Below are 18,165 nucleotides of genomic sequence, written 5' to 3'. Positions count from 1 at the left end.
CCGCATGGTAGCTTTTGAAAGTGATGTGATAGTGAAGTTTGATGAGATTTCAGGTTTTTGGAGTAGTTTTAGAGTGAAGTTTAGATCCTCAACTCTAAAAAATAAATGTGGCGGCTGAGTATTGAATACTTGAAAATCGAAAATGCCGTCACGGGCCGAACAAAATGTTCTCGCGGGTGGTGTGTCTGAGACCCCTGCTATATATGTACGTCAACAGTACGTTAAACCAACAATACCATTAAAATATAATTATCACACAAAACGAAAACTTTATAATGAATATTCACTGCAAATCAGTGCGACTTCCGTTGTTACTTTTCAGATACCAGTTAAGAAATACAGGGCTTCGCATCTAAAAGTGTTGTCGCATTGTTCGGTCGAAACGCAACAGCGTGATACCAAATGTAATTATATATTGCATATATTGAAAATATAATCGGCGACGCAAAAGGACTTGGTCTCGATTTCGAACTACAAACCCTCCTACGTATGCCACTGCACACGACGTACCAACAGAACAGTCACAATTCGACTATACTGACCGGGTCTAATTACAAGCAACCAATAATGGCCAAGATGATCGTATCATCACAAATCATATGTACGAGTTTACTGAGGGTCATGACTAGAGCAAGTTTTTGCCACTTTTGCAACTTTTTCACAGCTTCCGAAAGCTTCCTGAATACTCAGAAGTATTGAATACTCAGTAGTATGGTGTTTTAAGCTGTTTAGAGGATCCTCTTATATTGAAACTTTGGTATATTTTTTTCACGAAACCTTTTGCAACTTTTTTCGATTTTTCATGCAAATTTTTCAAGTTTTTAGATCTTTCTTTCATGCAACTAACTTTTTGCTGGAAATATTTGGCACTATATGTAAATAGATCGCTTGACTATTTCACTGTCGTTTAAATTTGCGGTCATTTATGATTTGACTTACATTCAGGCAAGACCGCCGAAAGTAATATTTTCACTGGGTGAATTTTTTCATGTTATTGATTTTGTTGAAGTCGCCAACACTGCGCTTTGCTACAGTTTCTTGAATACAGATCGATTCGAGTATCTCATACCCTAATAATTCCAAGGAACTTGTCCATAAACGCAACTTTTTAGTGCAATTTTGTGAAAAATAAATGCAACTTTACACGGATCTGACTGCAACGAAAACTTGCCCTAGTCATGACCTTCACGGAATCCCTGAGGCTGGCTAATGGAACCAAGGAACACCGGTTAAGGAACACTGCCTCTTTATCTCGCGGCACCGTTCGTCCGCCAAAACGACACCCCGGTTGAATATCTTACTGCTAAATTCAACAGCTAAATGTACTGCAATAAAATCAGCCAATACCCATCGATTAGACGAGTTTTGTGAGCTGATGCCAGTGTTAAGTACGGCAATATGATATTGCGGAGCATGGACCGGAGCCGGATTGGATATCCGGCCGGATTTTTTCAATTTTTTGCCGGACCGGATCGGAGCCGGATCAGTACCTTTTCTGATACGGCCGTTAGCCAGATTGGAGTCGGATCAGTACTTTTTTGATAAGGCCAGAATCTTTATGAATAAGCATGAAGTTTGTAACTAAATAGCTACCAACCAACCACACGCAAGTAACCGCCAAGCCAGTGTGAAAACAGACGAGCCATATTTATAAATTCACGGAACCACCGTACCGTGTTAGGCCGGACTTCCGGCCGCACTTTTTGATTTTTTGCTGGAGCCGGATTGGAGCCGGATCAGTACTTTTTCCTGATACGGCCGGAGTCGCATCGGAGCCGGACCAAAGAATTGAAAAAAAGGATCGCAGTCGGACCAGAGAATTTGTCGATCTGGTCCGCACTACAATATGACCGTGCATCATCAAGCATGTCTGCCTGCTTTTACTAAGACAACTACCAAAGACTTACAGGCCAGACGTATCTAACATAACCACGTCTCAACTGCGTGGCGCCGAAAGATTTTAATACGTTAAAACCTCACAACGAAGACTTATTAGAATGTAATCTGTAATCACCAAATACAAAGACGCATAGAATTTCTAACGAATCGCTCGTTTTTATTTGCTATTCTAATGGAGTTACTCATGTTCGCCTTCATATATAGGGATGGTAGCGACGAGCTAAAAGTACCAGCAGGAGTTGAGCCGATTCTCGAAGGCAGAGTCTGTACTTCGAAGTCATCACCGATGAGCCAGCATTCATGCTTGCAACCGTCGGAATATGTATGTGATGGGATAAGCTTCTGCCTTAACGGTAGGTGATTCACCATTCACACCAGAATGTTCCAGTACTATGTGCTATGGCAAGCATTGTACAAATTCGAACGTGACGTCCGGTCCTTAGCATTGGTTTTTAACATTTCCTAAGCCGCTTTCAATTTGAAATTATTCAATGGCTCAATGTGTGCGATTTCTACTCAAAATATATTAAGATTTGCGTCTTTGCGGTTTCATAATGACAGATGAATGAACCTCTGACCCGCATGTCACATATGAGTCCAGGCCGTGTTATTTTTGGCATATGCCAAAACTGCCAAAAATAACTTATTTTTGGCATTTTTCGATTTTTATTTTTGGCAGTTTTGGCATCGTCCTCTAAATAGATAGTTATAGCCTCGAATAAGTCACAAAACGCTTTATTTGGCTAGTTTGTCAAAAGACACCACAAAATGTGCAGCATCCACGTATAATCAGTGCCAACAAACAATAATAAGAAGAAAAAACCTAACGATTTCATAGGTTAATAATACCAAACGAAACCACAAAATGTGCAGTATCCATCGGAATCGGTGCCAATAAGCAAAAAAAGAAAGAAAAGCCTAACAAACACGCTCAATAGCTGATTGTTACAGAGCTTCAAAATCTTTGAAGGGCCGAACCGACTTCCATTCATCATGAAAAGAGATCACTTCGCCAGTGCCATCGATCTCATCGCGGAAAGAATTTTCTTCCCGATCCTTTTCCAGGAGTTTCCTGTGTTGTCTCTCAACACATTCTATTTAGTAGCCCGACTATCATTTCTCCTTCAGTCTACCGATATATTTTCGGAGGACTTTTGTCACTTCAAGTGGCTTTAATATTACCAACTCGCATGGAAGAGTCCTGGGAAGGTTAGCTTGTTTAAAAACATTGACGCAACAAGACTGTCTGGCAAAACGAGACTATCCAGCTCAGAAATAGCCAGACAGTTTGTTGCGTCACAATGTTCAACTCGATCACAATGCACAAATCGTGGTTGATTTGGGGGGTTCCAGTTCCATGAGCAGAATATAATTTATATTTCAATAATCAGTACTGCGGCAGCTTCTCATTGATACCCGTTTTATCAAATTTAGCGCTCAACAAGCCGGTCAAAAATGGTCGTAAAATTTCCTTTGGACAAATGGAAAGTATGACGTAAACCAAATGCAGTCAGCCGTTCAATTTCACTGTGCTTTCACCCCTAATGGGTGGGCTGGACCCAGATTAGGAAACCTGCCTTTCACAAACGCTCTTCTCGCTTGTAACGCAGTCATGTTAACACAACACCATGAAAGAAATACACTATTTGGCAGGCTGTGTTATTTTTGGCATATGCCAAAAATTGCTTATTTTTGGCATTTTCAAATTTTTATTTTTGGCAGTTTTGGCATCTGGCACCTGAAATGCCAAAAATAACACGGCCTGCATGTGACCATAAGAATAGATTCCATTACTGTTCTGTTGGTTTCCGATTATGTTATAATTAAAGTTCTTTCTAATACTGTTAAAAAGTATGTTGTAGTACGGCATATGCTGTTCACATTATGTTTTTTCACCGTTCCCGCTTTTTTTTATTATTATCATGACAACCAATTCCACATGATTCACAAGTTGATAACTATACTGTGTTAGGGTCATTGATAGTTTCGAGGGGTAGGGGGTGGGGTTGTAATGACTCGAGTCATGACTCGACTCGAGTCCGACTCAAGTCACGATTTTCTGATGACTCGACTTGACTCGAGTCATTTTCCCAAAACACGAAAATGACTCGACTCGAGTCGATCTGTGTATAGACTCGAGACTCAGACGGCCAAGACCGACATTTCATTGTAATTTCGAAGAATAGTAAAGTAACCATACTATTGAGATTTCGTCTATTGGCACTGGTAGGCCTACTTGAAAATGCGACCAGAAACTACCAAAAGTGAGAAAGTTAATATATTATAATTGCGAACCATTCGATATTACCACATAGAGGTATTAAAAGTGGGTTTAATACGATTTTAACTGGAAACTGAGCAGTCAACACAATGACTTGGACACGGACTCGAGTCACAATACCATGACTCGGATTCGCCCCTCTGCTCGCTGACTTGGATTCGGACTTGACTCGGTGGTGAATTGAAAATGACTCGACTTGGCTCGAGTCAAAACTATAAAAGTGAGATTGACTTGTGACTCGAAGCTTTGTGACTTGGTTACAACCCTGGTAGGGGGTGACAAGCTCTCTCGAATATAGGTAAATAAAGTTGAAGATATATTATCTATAAATTTACCCGCACATGTCACCTAACGTCCGCAATTTATACGATTGAATATAGCCAATTAGAGGCATTTGTTTTATGAGATGCGCGATGCCACAGTGAATACTCAGTTATATCCTAACTTAGTGGCCTAAACCAGTATTCGTCTACCGGTTAGACTCTACCGTATTTTTAATTTATCCTCATCCTAAGATACGAAGATATCTTTTCTTTCAGATGTTGATGAATGCTTATGCGGAGCGAACCAAAAATGTGCGTCTGAATTGTCGAATCGATGTGACGACAGGACGATATGCAATTTCTTTATTTAGATTTCCTGGATGAAAAGTGTTTTCGATGTTTGTCAAACCCCGGCTTTGTAATACCAATTACCAGCGTTTGTAACGGAGTTGTGGACTGCCCGGATTTTAGCGACGAGTGTCTTTGTGCAGATAGGACCAGGCCACTCATTTGTTACAAGCTGATTATTGGTGAGGCGATCGTTAGATAATACTATCGCTACAAACAATGTAATGATTGCTTCATTGATGTTGTCAGATGGGATGTTGCAAGCATCAGGGCCTTCTTGCCCATCATCATACAACGAAACAAAAATACCGGTTGCTGCGTCAATGGTTTGTGATAACATGTAGGTAACAGTTTATTTACTTACCTTGGACAGGTGTCTGCCCTAATCATTCCCTTTACCCGCGTGATTCCTGACCTCAGAGGTGTCACCGACCACTATTGTTCTAATAACAGGAACAAGGGGGATCCACGCAGACTTGGACAACTAGATAATTCTAGTTGTCTAATTTCACTAAATTAGAGCGAAATGCCAGTAATCTAATTCTAATCTAATTTGTGAAATGCTTCCATGCTCTAATTCTAATTCTAATCTAATTTGTGAAATGTCCTTATGCTCTAGTTCTAATTCTAATCTAATTTGTGAAATCTCCGTATTCTCTAATTCTAGTTCTAATCTAATTATTGTTTTCCTGAAAATGCCTCTTTGTCCGAGGCATATTGCACTATTGCAGTGAGTTAAGAAGAAAATCTCGTCTTGAGCAGGGAAATCCAGTGCCAAGCCGCCATCGCCTTACTTACACCTTGCAGTCATAGTAGATATTATGACGAATATAGCCTGCTAGAGTAGCTTGTAGTCTGCCAACAACATTCTAGTTTCTAAAACTTTACGTTAGTACATCGCCATTCTGACTATAACATGGGCGATGCCCACCGTAAAAATCGAGCCAAGCTTGGTGTACAGAAGTTAACCATTCTCATGGTTATGGGAATGCACTGTTCGTTCGCCCAGAATAGAAAAGGCCTATGTCCATTTATCATAATTTCACTATTTTTTTCTTTTTCTGGTATAAGGATACAGCTCTTTCAGATGGCAATGAGACCTTCTCATATATTGGGCCTGTTCCTTGACTTGATGTGACATAGGCCAAATACTTTTGATTACATTTGAGAATAGAAGGTGCCTATGTCCAAGATTCTTGGACATAGGCCTTTTCCATCACCTTGCTTGAAGTAAGGAATTGGACATAGGCCCATTTTATTGTTGATGCATTGTGACGGACAATCGAAATTTTTATTTTAGCTCATGTGGAACAATGAACGCTATCTAATTTTTCAGTTACAGAAAGAGCAATCTAGCTAGGGTTAGGAACACACTACATTCATTGATCTGAGCAGTTAAAATCATTCCAGGAAAAATGAACCTTCAAAACACCAGCTATCAGCATTAATGCCGGTTGCGCTATAGTTTCTTTGATTGCAAAAGAAGCTATAAGAAGACTTCCACCCTCGTACAATAGGAATCTATCATACTCCACTCTCATAGCAAGCATAGCAAACAGAAAGCAGAAGGCAACAGGATAAAACATGACATGAAAAGTAATTACAAGCTAACTTGAGTCCATTCAAAGACTCTTATGCAGCCACAACGGATACAGCTTCTTGAAGAGATATTCATTTGAGGCGAAACAGTGAGGAGATTTATTAGGAATAGGTAAAATGTCTTCACCATAAATTGTAAATGAAATCATGATGTATGTTATCAACTATATTTTAGTCGTTTCCCAGTTTCAAGTTTGTATAAAACAAAAACGGTGGTTGCTGAACTTGCTTCAATTTCGGTTGCTGAACTTGCTTCAATTTCAAGACCTATAAAACTGCGACATTCCAATGAACTCGGTACCTGTTGTCTACAACACTTGTGGTTGAAAAATGCGAAAATACGTTTGTTTCAGTAGTTAACTGTCATTGTTCACAAAATACGGCATCATAATGTCTAAAAAGATGGATTGAAAAGGATTGACACATGGGCCTATGTCCCAATATTGAGTCGAATGGGCCTTTGTCCCAGTATGTTAATGAGAATTAATCACGGCCTATGTACACTCGGGGAGGAAAAACCCGACATGCCAATTGATTTGAAAATGGACATTTGTTCCCAGAGTAAGTTGATTGACAAGGAGAAGGATCAAAGAACTAATAACAGAAAAGGCTTTGAGATCTTTCCATAATGAATATGAAGAATCTTTAAATTGAATTTTCTCAGAACTATGAAATGTGACATAGGCCCTTTCTATTCTTGACGAACGTGTTGTTGTTGTTTGTTAAACAAAAATATGTGGCGCTTATCGCCTTACGGCCTTTTGCACCACGTACTGTGATTTGATGTGAACTGCATTTTCCTGTATTCATTTCCCATATACAATCTCATTCAATTTCCAAGTTTTTGCGAACTAAGTAGCTCTAATTCTAATTCTAATCTAATCTTGAAAAAGCTTATAGTAGCTCTAATTCTAATTCTAATCTAATTTGAAAAAAGCTGTGTAGCTCTAATTCTAATTCTAATCTAATTTGGAAAAACTGTGTAGCTCTAATTCTAATTCTAATCTAGTTTGAAAAAAACTGTGGAGCTCTAATTCTAATTTTAATCTAATTTGGAAAAACTGTGTAGCTCTAATTCTAATTCTAATCTAGTTTTAAAAAAAACTGTGGAGCTCTAATTCTAATTCTAATCTAATTCAGAAAAGCTGAAAATTTTCTAGTTGTCCAAGTCTGGATCCACGAACCTTTTTTCGCGATACGTATGTATCGAAAAATATTGATCAGACCAACAAGTGATGCATCCAAAGTGGTGGATACCCACGTCACTTACTATGCGCTGTATTTTAAGCAAATTGTATCCGACTATATGTACTGTCAAAGGTTGGATACTAGAGCTGTAACTAAACTGTTCTTGTGTTGCGTAGTGCTGACTGCAAGGACGGCCAAGATGAAACAGGCTGTCGAAAACGTAAGTTATAGCATACTTAATACAATGCCAGCGTCTGAACGTGATGCTACTTGAAAGTTGACGAACATGGATATAGTATACTCGTATCTAAAGTTCGATCACTTTGATAGCTGTGTCTCATATCCTCATACTTTTCGTCTATGGAAGCACTATAACCAATTATCCATTCCTCATATTCAAACCTGGGATATTTTACATGTAAATGTAGGATTGTACAAAATGAACTTGTAAATTGTGCACAATTTCTAGTTTTCTATTTAATTGGTTTCACGCCGTATATAGGCCCAATAGGCGAAATTAGCCATTTCCACATAAAGGCATGTAGCATGTGTAGTATACCCTTTCAATCTATATGGTACAAATATGTGAATGAAATTGATTTAAAGCAGGGGTCACCAACACGCGGCCCGCGAACTGATTCGAGATATCGGACGAACGCTTAGTAAAGCATTTTGAAATGCTGAAATTGATTTCAGTTTAATTTTTTTTGTTTTGTTCAAAATAAGCTATTCTCCTGTGCCCAACATCACTATTCCTTACTAGCTGATAGTGATACGGCTTAGGCGATGGCAATAACATTCCATGGAGGAAAAATTAGCGAATACGAATGACATATTTCCGTCACGCGTTATGGCCCGGACACGGCCAAGACCAAGACCAGAGGTCTCAAACACGCGGCCAGCGGGCCGCATACGGCCCGTCAGAGCATTTTGTGCGGCCCGCAACGACATTTTAGATTTTTATTAATTTGACAATATATAAGTGTCACATATATATTTTCAGGTTATAAAGTGAATATTCCCTCTTACATTGCCCCGAAAGCCTGAAACTATTAATCAAACATCAGTATCACATCAATTGCAAACGTTGTCGCAGTAGATGATTCACTATTTCGCCACATTTCCAATTCATGATGACAAAACCTGACCCATAGACGATTCGTGACTGAAATTTGTGAGTTGGACTTGGACGCGACCTTTTTTAGAATTACTCACACTCGGGTTAACTCGATGACAAAACATGACGCGAGTGGACTCGGAATACCGTGAATTTGTTAGAACCATGGACGCAACAAACTAGTCGCGTACAGGAGGGATAGTAATAGATCAGAAGGTCGCAGCTTGGTATTTCGCTAACTAAGCAAGTAGTTATGACAACCATTGGCAATCTGTTAGTTACATCTTTGGTCGCTAAACCATGTTATTAGGGTCACTCTAAGGTTCCGATAGTACCGTGGTACGCTCCAACGATGTAGCAACAATGGACCGTTCGGCGCTCCGACATTTCAATCACTAGGACACATTCATCAATATATTTATATTATATTTATATTTTTACTGCTCCTATTATTGAAGATATTTGGCCATGAGATTAATAGCCTACTTATCAGAAGTATACCCGAATCCTGGATTGAAATTGCAATGATCAACCTAAAAATGTTTGATATCAGATCAGTCTCCATTATTATCAATCTGTTAAATTCAAAATATTCACAGTAGCTGCAAAATTATAACCCGATAGCTTTTGTGATGGCATCATACGTTTGTCCGTCCATATGGTGTCTATATCTTATAATTAATATATATTATGCTTAATCGTTGAGTTGAGTACAACAACAATTCTATTCAAATGTAATGATTCTTTTCGTATCAGGCCTAAATTGATACAAGAGTAAATCACATTTTGACGATGTATGTTTACTGTCAGTCTGGTGGATCGGCTCACTTTCAATAGGACAATTCATTCCCGCTAAATAATGCCTACTTGGAAAGACATAGAATACCCCTATAAATGATGCGGCCCGCGGCGTCGTCAAAACTGGAAAACTGGCCCGCGAGCACATTTGAGTTTGAGACCTCTGACCAAGACGCCTAAAAAACGACTTGGTTGTTCCCCACAAGACCAAGCTTTAAGAAGAGTTCGTTTTACTGCAAATACCATGTACTGCAAACACCAACATCGATTCTTTATACGCTTAAACGTGTTATCAGGTGCGCAGCTCGTAGTTCAAAACATGATGCAAGTGGTGATCATGATAATTTTTGTTGTATTTGTATTTTCTTGAAAATAAATTATTTCTTTCGTGGTAACTATGTCAGTAGTCCATGTTGGATTGCGCAACATTGTACTGACATAAAGTTTTAAAAACGTAATTGTTAAACGGGGTGACCTATTTTATTGCGATGTTGAATTCATGCGACCCGCTGCCTGTACTACATTTTAAAAGTCGCCGGCGACCCGTTTATAGTTGGCGATCCCTGGTTTAAAGTATATAACCATTCCTCGTATGCTCAGTTAGGACACATTTTGTAGGATGCCAAAAGTAATCAGATAAAGGCTTCTCTTACAGAACATAATTTGATTGTAATTTCTGCATTCATCAAGGAATGTATATAGCAGAAGCGCGCAATCAACGACTTGCAGTGAAATATTGTGCAGCCCGCGAAAAGTGCTAGTTTTCAATGTTATGTGGCCCACGAAATTAGTTTCTAACGGCATGGAAGGAAGAATGAAAAAATAAAAAACGCTGAAATATGCACACGCATGCCAATCTTGATTAAATACCCAATCACCTGAAAAATATGTTCTCAATTCGCGCGATTTACCTCCTGGTGTTGCTAATTGCTATGTGTGGTCTGATATCGAACTAGATTTTCTGATGTCCCCAAACAACTTTGTCGTGAAACTATGCGGTTTTATTTCATACACCCTGGTTTACCTTTATAACGTTTTTGAGTTGACGATAAGGCAGGGGAGGGGAATTTCTTTGGTCGGCAGGCCGGATATGGGAAATGAAGTACTTGACTGGCCGGATTACAGAATATATAGGCTACAGAATCGCGTGTTTGTACACCTATACAAAGGGCAAATCTTATTTAATGTAAACTTTAAACATATAGGTCAAAATCAGTATCTAATGAATTTATCAACAATAGCTGTTGAAGTCAATCAGACATCTGTGGTCGGTTAAAGTTGTCAACGAGTTCTTTGAACTCTGGCTGCATGTCGTATGTATAAACCGTTAGTAAAGACTGCACGTGAACATCAGTTATTGGGACGCAGCCTTTTCTCGTTAACGTTCAAGGTCGGAAATGTATGTAGACCCGTACAGAGTAAGTAGTTTCATGTCCATCTTTCTCAGGTTGTTAAACTTGATGCATACTGTGACGCATAAAATTTGTCAATACTTTCAGATAAGAATTTTACTTTCCGTGTATAAAGTCTCTGCGGGCCGCTCAAAATCCCTTCGCGGGGCGGATCCGGCCCGAGGGCCGTATATAGCCCGTGCCTGCGATAAGGGGCGGGGCGTATCAAAAAGTTTTAGCACCACTGAGGTAGATTAATTCATTAAATTAAAATTTCGTATTTCAGGAGGTCAATTTTTGCTTTCAAACTTGACTGAAATATTACCGCAGCCACAACGCAAGGGAAACAACTACACCTGTCCTTATGCATATCAAGAATGTAAGTTTGCACAATTGCAGGTTTTATATAAGATATAAAAAGGACCAGCCAATACATCAGTGCTCCCCAACCTTTTTCACTTGGCGACCCATTGCAATGCAAGTTTCATTGTGCGGCCCACAATGCGATATGATCAAACGAAAACGAACATGATAAAACGCACAATGCTGATTATAAACGAGAAAGCAGATATTCAATCAGTACATTCGTGTGTTACGTCAAACGCAAATGGGTTCTGAGTGGCTTCCATCGCGGCAATTTATTGATTATAGCGGCATATCAGGTTGGATTGCGACATTTTCCGATCGACTACGTTAAGACTTGCGAGGAACGGAGGAATTCCAATTCTCATGCACTGTGCACTGTCTAATTTCGCGCTCCAATAACATTGACTGTCACTAGGGTTGCATTTAATACAAAAATCAATTTAAAACAAACGTGTTTAAAATAAGACCCCGGTTTAAAACATGTCTTTTTATTGTTTTTTTAGCAATGACGTCACGGGGTGGCATTGACAATTGAAAATATATGGTAAATATGGCTCTTTGACGAAAAGGGCTTCCGACCATTGTCATAAACAGACCAAAAATATCTTTAACCAGGACTACATCGTTATTCAGCATTTTTACGGTCATCACCATCTGAACACCTAGTCCGTACCAATGATCTATATCTACTTGCTATAACTGTTGTACCGACGGCGATGGCGCATGTTCCAACCACCCCACATCGTATACGTCGACTATTTTTGGTGTAAAACGTCTATATAGGCTCATACTACATGGTTTTTTTCGGACGTATTTACACAATTGTAGCATAATTAGACGTTTAAAAAAAACAATTTCGCTTTTTTAAAAGGCATTTGTTTAAAAGACTGTTTAAAACATGTTTTAAACAAGGTGTTTTAAAACACCGTTTGTTTTAAATGCAACCTTAACTGTCACATCTGGGTTACGAATTGCTGCGAGCACGGGAACGTGACTGGATACGCTTATGGCTCGAGCACAATTTTATTTAGAGGCGAAGAACGTGTATTTGCTCGTTTAATAGTCGTGACACGGTAAGGAGTCTGGGATATTTGTAAAATTGATTAGAAAACTGCAACATTTGAAAATTCATCGCGACCAACCTGTAATAGCTTCGCGATCCACTGGTTGGGAAGAACTGCTTACATAATGCACCTCTGCAAACACAGTAATAAGTTCGGTGGCGGTTAATATTGGCGTCATGGGATTGCCTATATATTAGAGTTCAGGAGTTGATAGGTGGACAATATGAAACATTATCTCTTATAGACGCACCCATGATCTTCATCATAATATTGTTGTTTGGGGCCGACTGCACCCCCATATTATCAGACACGCTTTTAAATAAGGAAGCAAATTATTTACACCTAGGCGAAATATGGAATTGTGTGGTGGACATCGCGGCTTATACGATTTTCCTAAACTACTGCTGTTGCGCAACTGAAATATCTCAGCTGAGATATGAATCATTATTAATTACAAAAACTGTACCATATACCTACAAGAGATGTACGGATAATGGTTTTTCGGGATCCCGATCCGATCCTGCTCGATAAAATAGAATTCTGATCCTGTTTCCGTGTTTGCTGTTGAAATCCGCATCCAAGAATATCATGAATAAGGTTTAGCAGATTTTGCACCTGCCGTCAATATTATTCTCATTATACCTCGACAATGCAATGGTGTTTGTATACAAACGTATACCAACAGAAATTGAACTTTCTTGCGCTAGAAACTTAGAATGCAGTCCTTGATCTTGTACATCTCTAATACCCACTTAGTGTGTGTTTGATCGGCCTATATATCATCCCTTTATCTTACCCGCGTTACACTAAGTATTTGAACGGCCAAAATGAATCTGCATAGTTGTTGGGGAGCGATGTCTATTCGAATGAATTTTAAGATAGCTCGGGAATCTTCAAAGAAATCACTAAGGCGTTGATTTTTGAAAATTTTTGAGAGCCACACCGTTGTAGTGTATGGACATATAATTAGTGGAGCATACTCGACGAGGGCAAAAGATGCGGCTTCTCCCTCAATTCCGGGCTGTAGGCAATAATCACTGAATTTATTTTGCTACATTACGACGAATTTGTCGCGTAACTTCCGTGCTCCGATTTAATACCCCTCCAATTCATTGTTGCGGCTACGTCCCTGCATGGAGATGCTGCTTTTCGAGTGTAAAGTTGAACTTGTCTGATAACAACGAATGAGCATTTGCTAGGTCAAACTAGTTTTTCTGCTGAATTCTTCGCGGCTGCTACATTCATTCCAGCGATAATTCGGCTCATTTTTTCTGGATTCGGGATGCTGTCGAACTTTCCACTAGCTAGAATATAATTTGGACTCGTGAATTCGTGGTACCACCACTCTTGAGTACATTTATTCATTGTGCGTTGATTGAATCGCATACGTGGTTTTCTCAGATGCCAATGGATGCAATGGTATACCGGAATGCAACTTCTACTTTTCAGAGGAATGTGACTGTGAGACCAACGCAACCTTCTGTGAATATTTCCTAACTTCAAACGCTCGATTTGTACCACTGTTAGTAGGAATCTTTATTTTATCCTGTAAGGATATGACTTTCAAGTTGAATCCACTTACAATAATGAACGCTGCCAAACTGTGATATTTTGTCATTTCATTTTGAAAACAGATCAATCGTCTCTTATCTTAATAATTTCTTACAGACTTTATCCCAATGTGTTGCACTTGATGGCAATGAAGTTTTTATGCATGAGACTATTTCTGCCCACTATGACACCATAGTGTCCTATATGGTGTCGACACAGGCAAATCACACGCCTCAGTGAAATTGTATCACGTCACAATTTCCATTTGGGTACAGGCAATTTGACGGTCATTTTTGACCGGCTTGCCGAGCATTAAATTTGGTAAAACGGGTATCAATCGAAAGCTGACTCTGCACTGATTACGAAAATATAAATTTTATTCCGCTCGTGGCCCTGGAACTCCCACAATCAGCCTCGAATTTTTCATTGTTATGGAGATTGGCATTGAGACGCAACAATGCTGTCTGGCGAAACGAGAGAGTAGTTCAAGAGAAAAAGTTTCAGACAGCATTGTTCAGCATTGTTGCGTCCCAATACCAATCTCCATAACAAAGAAAAATTCGAGGCTGATTGTGGGAGTTCCAGGGCCACGAGCGGAATAAAATTTATATTTTCGTAATCAGTGCAGAGTCAGCTTTCGATTGATACCCGTTTTACCAAATTTAATGCTCGGCAAGCCGGTCAAATATGACCGTCAAATTGCCTGTAGCCAAATGGAAATTGTGACGTGATACAATTTCACTGAGGCGTGAGATTTGCCTGTGTCGACACCATATAGGACACTATGATGACACTATTTCTCATATTTTCTTGAGGGTGAGAGTATTGTTATATTGTTGCTGCCCACCGCCGGTACTTAGGAGCTTGCAACCATGCACATGAATAGGAATCGGGGATAGTTTGAAGATAGTTAATATACCAAGCTACCTGCTCTGACTTCTACGCGGGTATAGTTATCAGGGGCGGTCAAAGTAGCAGTCGCTGGTACTCCAATAGAAGTGGAAGTAATGTTCATAATTTCTACCATTGTACAAGTAGATATAGTTCCAAGTAAGTGAAAAAGTAAGGACTTTGGGTCTAGTTTTGCCTAAATGACAACCCATTAAATAGAAGTATATAGTCAAAATTACTCGAGAAAAATTAAACTTCGATACTGTCCATTTAAGATCTAGTCATTTATATACAGGATGATCCCATATTTCGATAACGTGACGTAATTTAGGGGTCGGGTACCGGTTGCTTAGACTTCTGGTATGAGGAGTTGAATTTAAGATATCGTAGACAGATGTCACTGAAGTCGTCATATTGATCACGTATCCACTGATGATATGATTCTCGCAACGCCCTTTACGTTAATTTCAGATGTCTTCGAAATAATCAAACAAGAATGGTTTCTGGAGCTTCGCTGTGTGACGGAGTAGCGTTCTGTGACAACCTGGGAGACGAGAGAGGCTGCTTTTCTAGGTTGGTCATCGACTTGAGACACTATATTTGAAGTTTCGGTATCACGGGTAGTAGGATCACCATCCTCTAGGAATCGAAAGCGTCCTCCAATGACGATTAAATGTCCTCCATTTTGGGAATTCGCCCTTCTTTATAGATTTGACAGCCAATTAACAGGCTGAACTAAAAACGTTTTAAATAACGCGGGTATTTCGGGAGTAGGATAGGAAAACGACCTTTTTTTAGTCAACACAAAGAGAATTTCCCGTAAAAATTTTATAATCAGCAGTTTTCTAGTCCGGTAATCTAACTTTTGTGATTTGTAAAAAGTGTCCTCCCTGCCGGATCCTAGAATATGGTAACCCTAATGTAGTATTATCACTAAGCTTCTAGCTGTCTACTTAGACAGATACTTTTACAAGTCGGACTCGAAGTGTATTCCACCAGACCACATGCTTGTCTGTCATCAAAACAATCCGGAAACCCATCGCATGATCAATCAAGCATATCATAACACCACATCTCCCTTTTTTAGGGGAAGAGACATCAACACTACTTACATTATATACAAGTCACAATACAGCAGCGATAACAATATATACAAGGTGACACTACCCCTGCAAGGTTAGCAAGAGCAGGGCATTTGCACTTAACAGACAGAGTCACCAGGGAGGTAGACTACTCCCAAGGTGTACAACAGGTTAGGGGATTATTCTGCCCCTGATCTTGAAACCTGTGTGTGATCAATATTGCTCAATAAATCGTTGTGGCGGATTTCTAATTCTCGAGGGTCGTCTCGCGGGATTCTCTCCGGTAGGTTCAGATGAACCGTTGGCTTCTTGACGGTGTCCTGGTTTTAGGCACCAGTCATTTCGATGGCGTGGGTTCGAATCCCACCGCTGCCACCATGTAGTATTATCACTAAGCTTCTAGCTGTCTACTTAGACAGATACTTTTACAAGTCGGACTCGAAGTGTATTCCACCAGACCACATGCTTGTCTGTCATCAAAACAATCCGGAAACCCATCGCATGATCAATCAAGCATATCATAACACCACACCTAACTAATAGGCTTATACACTGTAGACCAGGGGTTCTCAACTTCCCTCGTATAACGGGCCGCATTTTAACAGCGAAAGACGCTGCGGGCCGCAGATCATCATTTCCATGTATATACTGGGATATTATTAAATTTAGGCTAGTATAGCCTACTTACCAGTCGTATACGGGCGTTTAGTACATTTTTATGCATTCTAAAGCATTAACGGACAGAGTTCGCCAGATTCCAGTTTTTTTTTCTGCGAATATTATCATTCAGCGGCGCAAGCATGTCCCGTCATTGAGCGTGCATTGCATTAGTTGTCAAGTCAGTATATGCACCTTCAAACCCTTCCACCAGAGAACCGAAGTCTCTGTTTCAATGCGTGAGGGAGCAAGTATAAAATTCCGATAACTTTTTCGCTACAGAGGCCATTATCACTTTGAGCTCTCAGTGATATGAGAAGAAGTCTGGCGTTTGGGTCATTTTTGAATAAACCAATCAACCCTACTCCTTTCCTTCAATGGGCGGAGCCCTGCACGAATACAGATAGAATTCAGCGTTTTAAAGTTGATGTTTTTCGCTGGTCCCTACCCGCGTTTGCCCTGCCAGCATTTCCACTCTAATAGAAAGCCCCCAGATAATGAATTCGCCCTGTAATGTCTGTCGAGTCAGTGGATTCGTCCGATGCTCTAGGCTAAAGTAGTCCACGCGTCAACGTATTTCAGAACATGCGATGAAAGATCGACTGAAATTGCTGTTACTCTTCTGGTCACGGTTGAAACAGAAAACTGTAACTTCAAAATTTGTCAGGTGATGTTGTCCTTGCTGTTAAGTATCGGAAGCAGCGAATATTCGTTTTATATTGACATCACACATTCTTTGGCAAATTTCATGGGTTTAACGATATTCCAAGCAATTTTAAACCATGCGTCTGTAATATAGTCGACAATTTTAACAATGCCCCGAAATAAAGATTGGTGGGCTTGACACCTAGCTAGCAATGTTTTTTCTAACATCAGGCGATACGTATAACTTCAGAAGAGAGTGTCGTGGTATAATTTTAAGCTTCTACGCTTCGTTACGAAAACTGTTATTCGACAAATATGTAGCATCGGTTTTCCATTTATATCTGAGAAAGCAAATTGATTGTTCCAAACGGAGTTACAAACCCAGTTCCCGCCGTTTAATTTCCCGTTCCTTGTTCTTGTTGAGTGAAACACCCTTTAAGAGTGTACTACACAACGGAATTCTCTTGAACTAGAGTCCAGCCGAATACCGATTCAAAACAATAACAATCTACACTCGAGCATATATCAAGAAACCAGAATACATTAAAGAATGAGTAATTAAACGAGACATAGACGGTGCGATAAGTGAGCTAAGTAGCTAAATTAATGTAACATCGTGTCAGTAGCAATTGCGTTTATAATGAAAGATGTCGCGGACCGCAAAATAGACGTCTGCGGGCCGCGGGTTGAGAACCCCTGCTGTAGACCTACACGGCGCAACATCCACCAGTAGATTTGCTGCCATGATATACGAGAGGCATGCTATTAAGAGACATGTTTAAAAATTAAATCACAATTGCACATATATATACATATCAGCTATAGCTTATTATAGTCTCTACATCAGTATTATTCAAACTTTTTTCCGATATCGTATACTTCGCTAATTCGGTTTACTACCTTGTGTAGGCTACTACTTGGATACCGAGTGAGAGTGACCTCTTGTAATCAACTGTAACAATATTCATTTGTTATTGACGTCATAAATATCCATAGCACCAATGAACATAGCAGAAAGGCATAAT

At 39.7% G+C, this 18,165-nt stretch overlaps 1 protein-coding gene across 4 annotated transcripts in view; it reads left to right on the top strand.

The window, feature by feature from the left end:
- Positions 1-18,165, top strand: part of LOC145447095 (uncharacterized) — a 97,900-nt gene that overhangs the window by 8,552 nt on the left and 71,183 nt on the right. For all 4 annotated transcript variants that reach the window (XR_013917460.1, XM_080325531.1, XM_080325525.1 and 1 more), the window contains exons 5-12: positions 2,104-2,252; positions 4,720-4,755; positions 4,815-4,973; positions 5,041-5,131; positions 7,755-7,798; positions 11,171-11,263; positions 13,716-13,836; positions 15,228-15,329. Coding sequence is in view for 3 of the 4 variants with exons in the window: in XM_080325531.1 (XP_080181657.1) it covers positions 2,104-2,252; positions 4,720-4,755; positions 4,815-4,973; positions 5,041-5,131; positions 7,755-7,798; positions 11,171-11,263; positions 13,716-13,836; positions 15,228-15,329 (795 nt within the window). In the remaining variant the exon portion in view is untranslated. The remainder of the gene's footprint in view (positions 1-2,103; positions 2,253-4,719; positions 4,756-4,814; positions 4,974-5,040; positions 5,132-7,754; positions 7,799-11,170; positions 11,264-13,715; positions 13,837-15,227; positions 15,330-18,165) is intronic.

This window comes from Botryllus schlosseri, chromosome 1, assembly GCF_051294905.1.
Source record: "Botryllus schlosseri isolate E-star chromosome 1, Bs_hap1, whole genome shotgun sequence".
NCBI lineage: Eukaryota > Metazoa > Chordata > Ascidiacea > Stolidobranchia > Styelidae > Botryllus > Botryllus schlosseri.
This window is presented reverse-complemented; position numbering and strand designations above follow the sequence as displayed.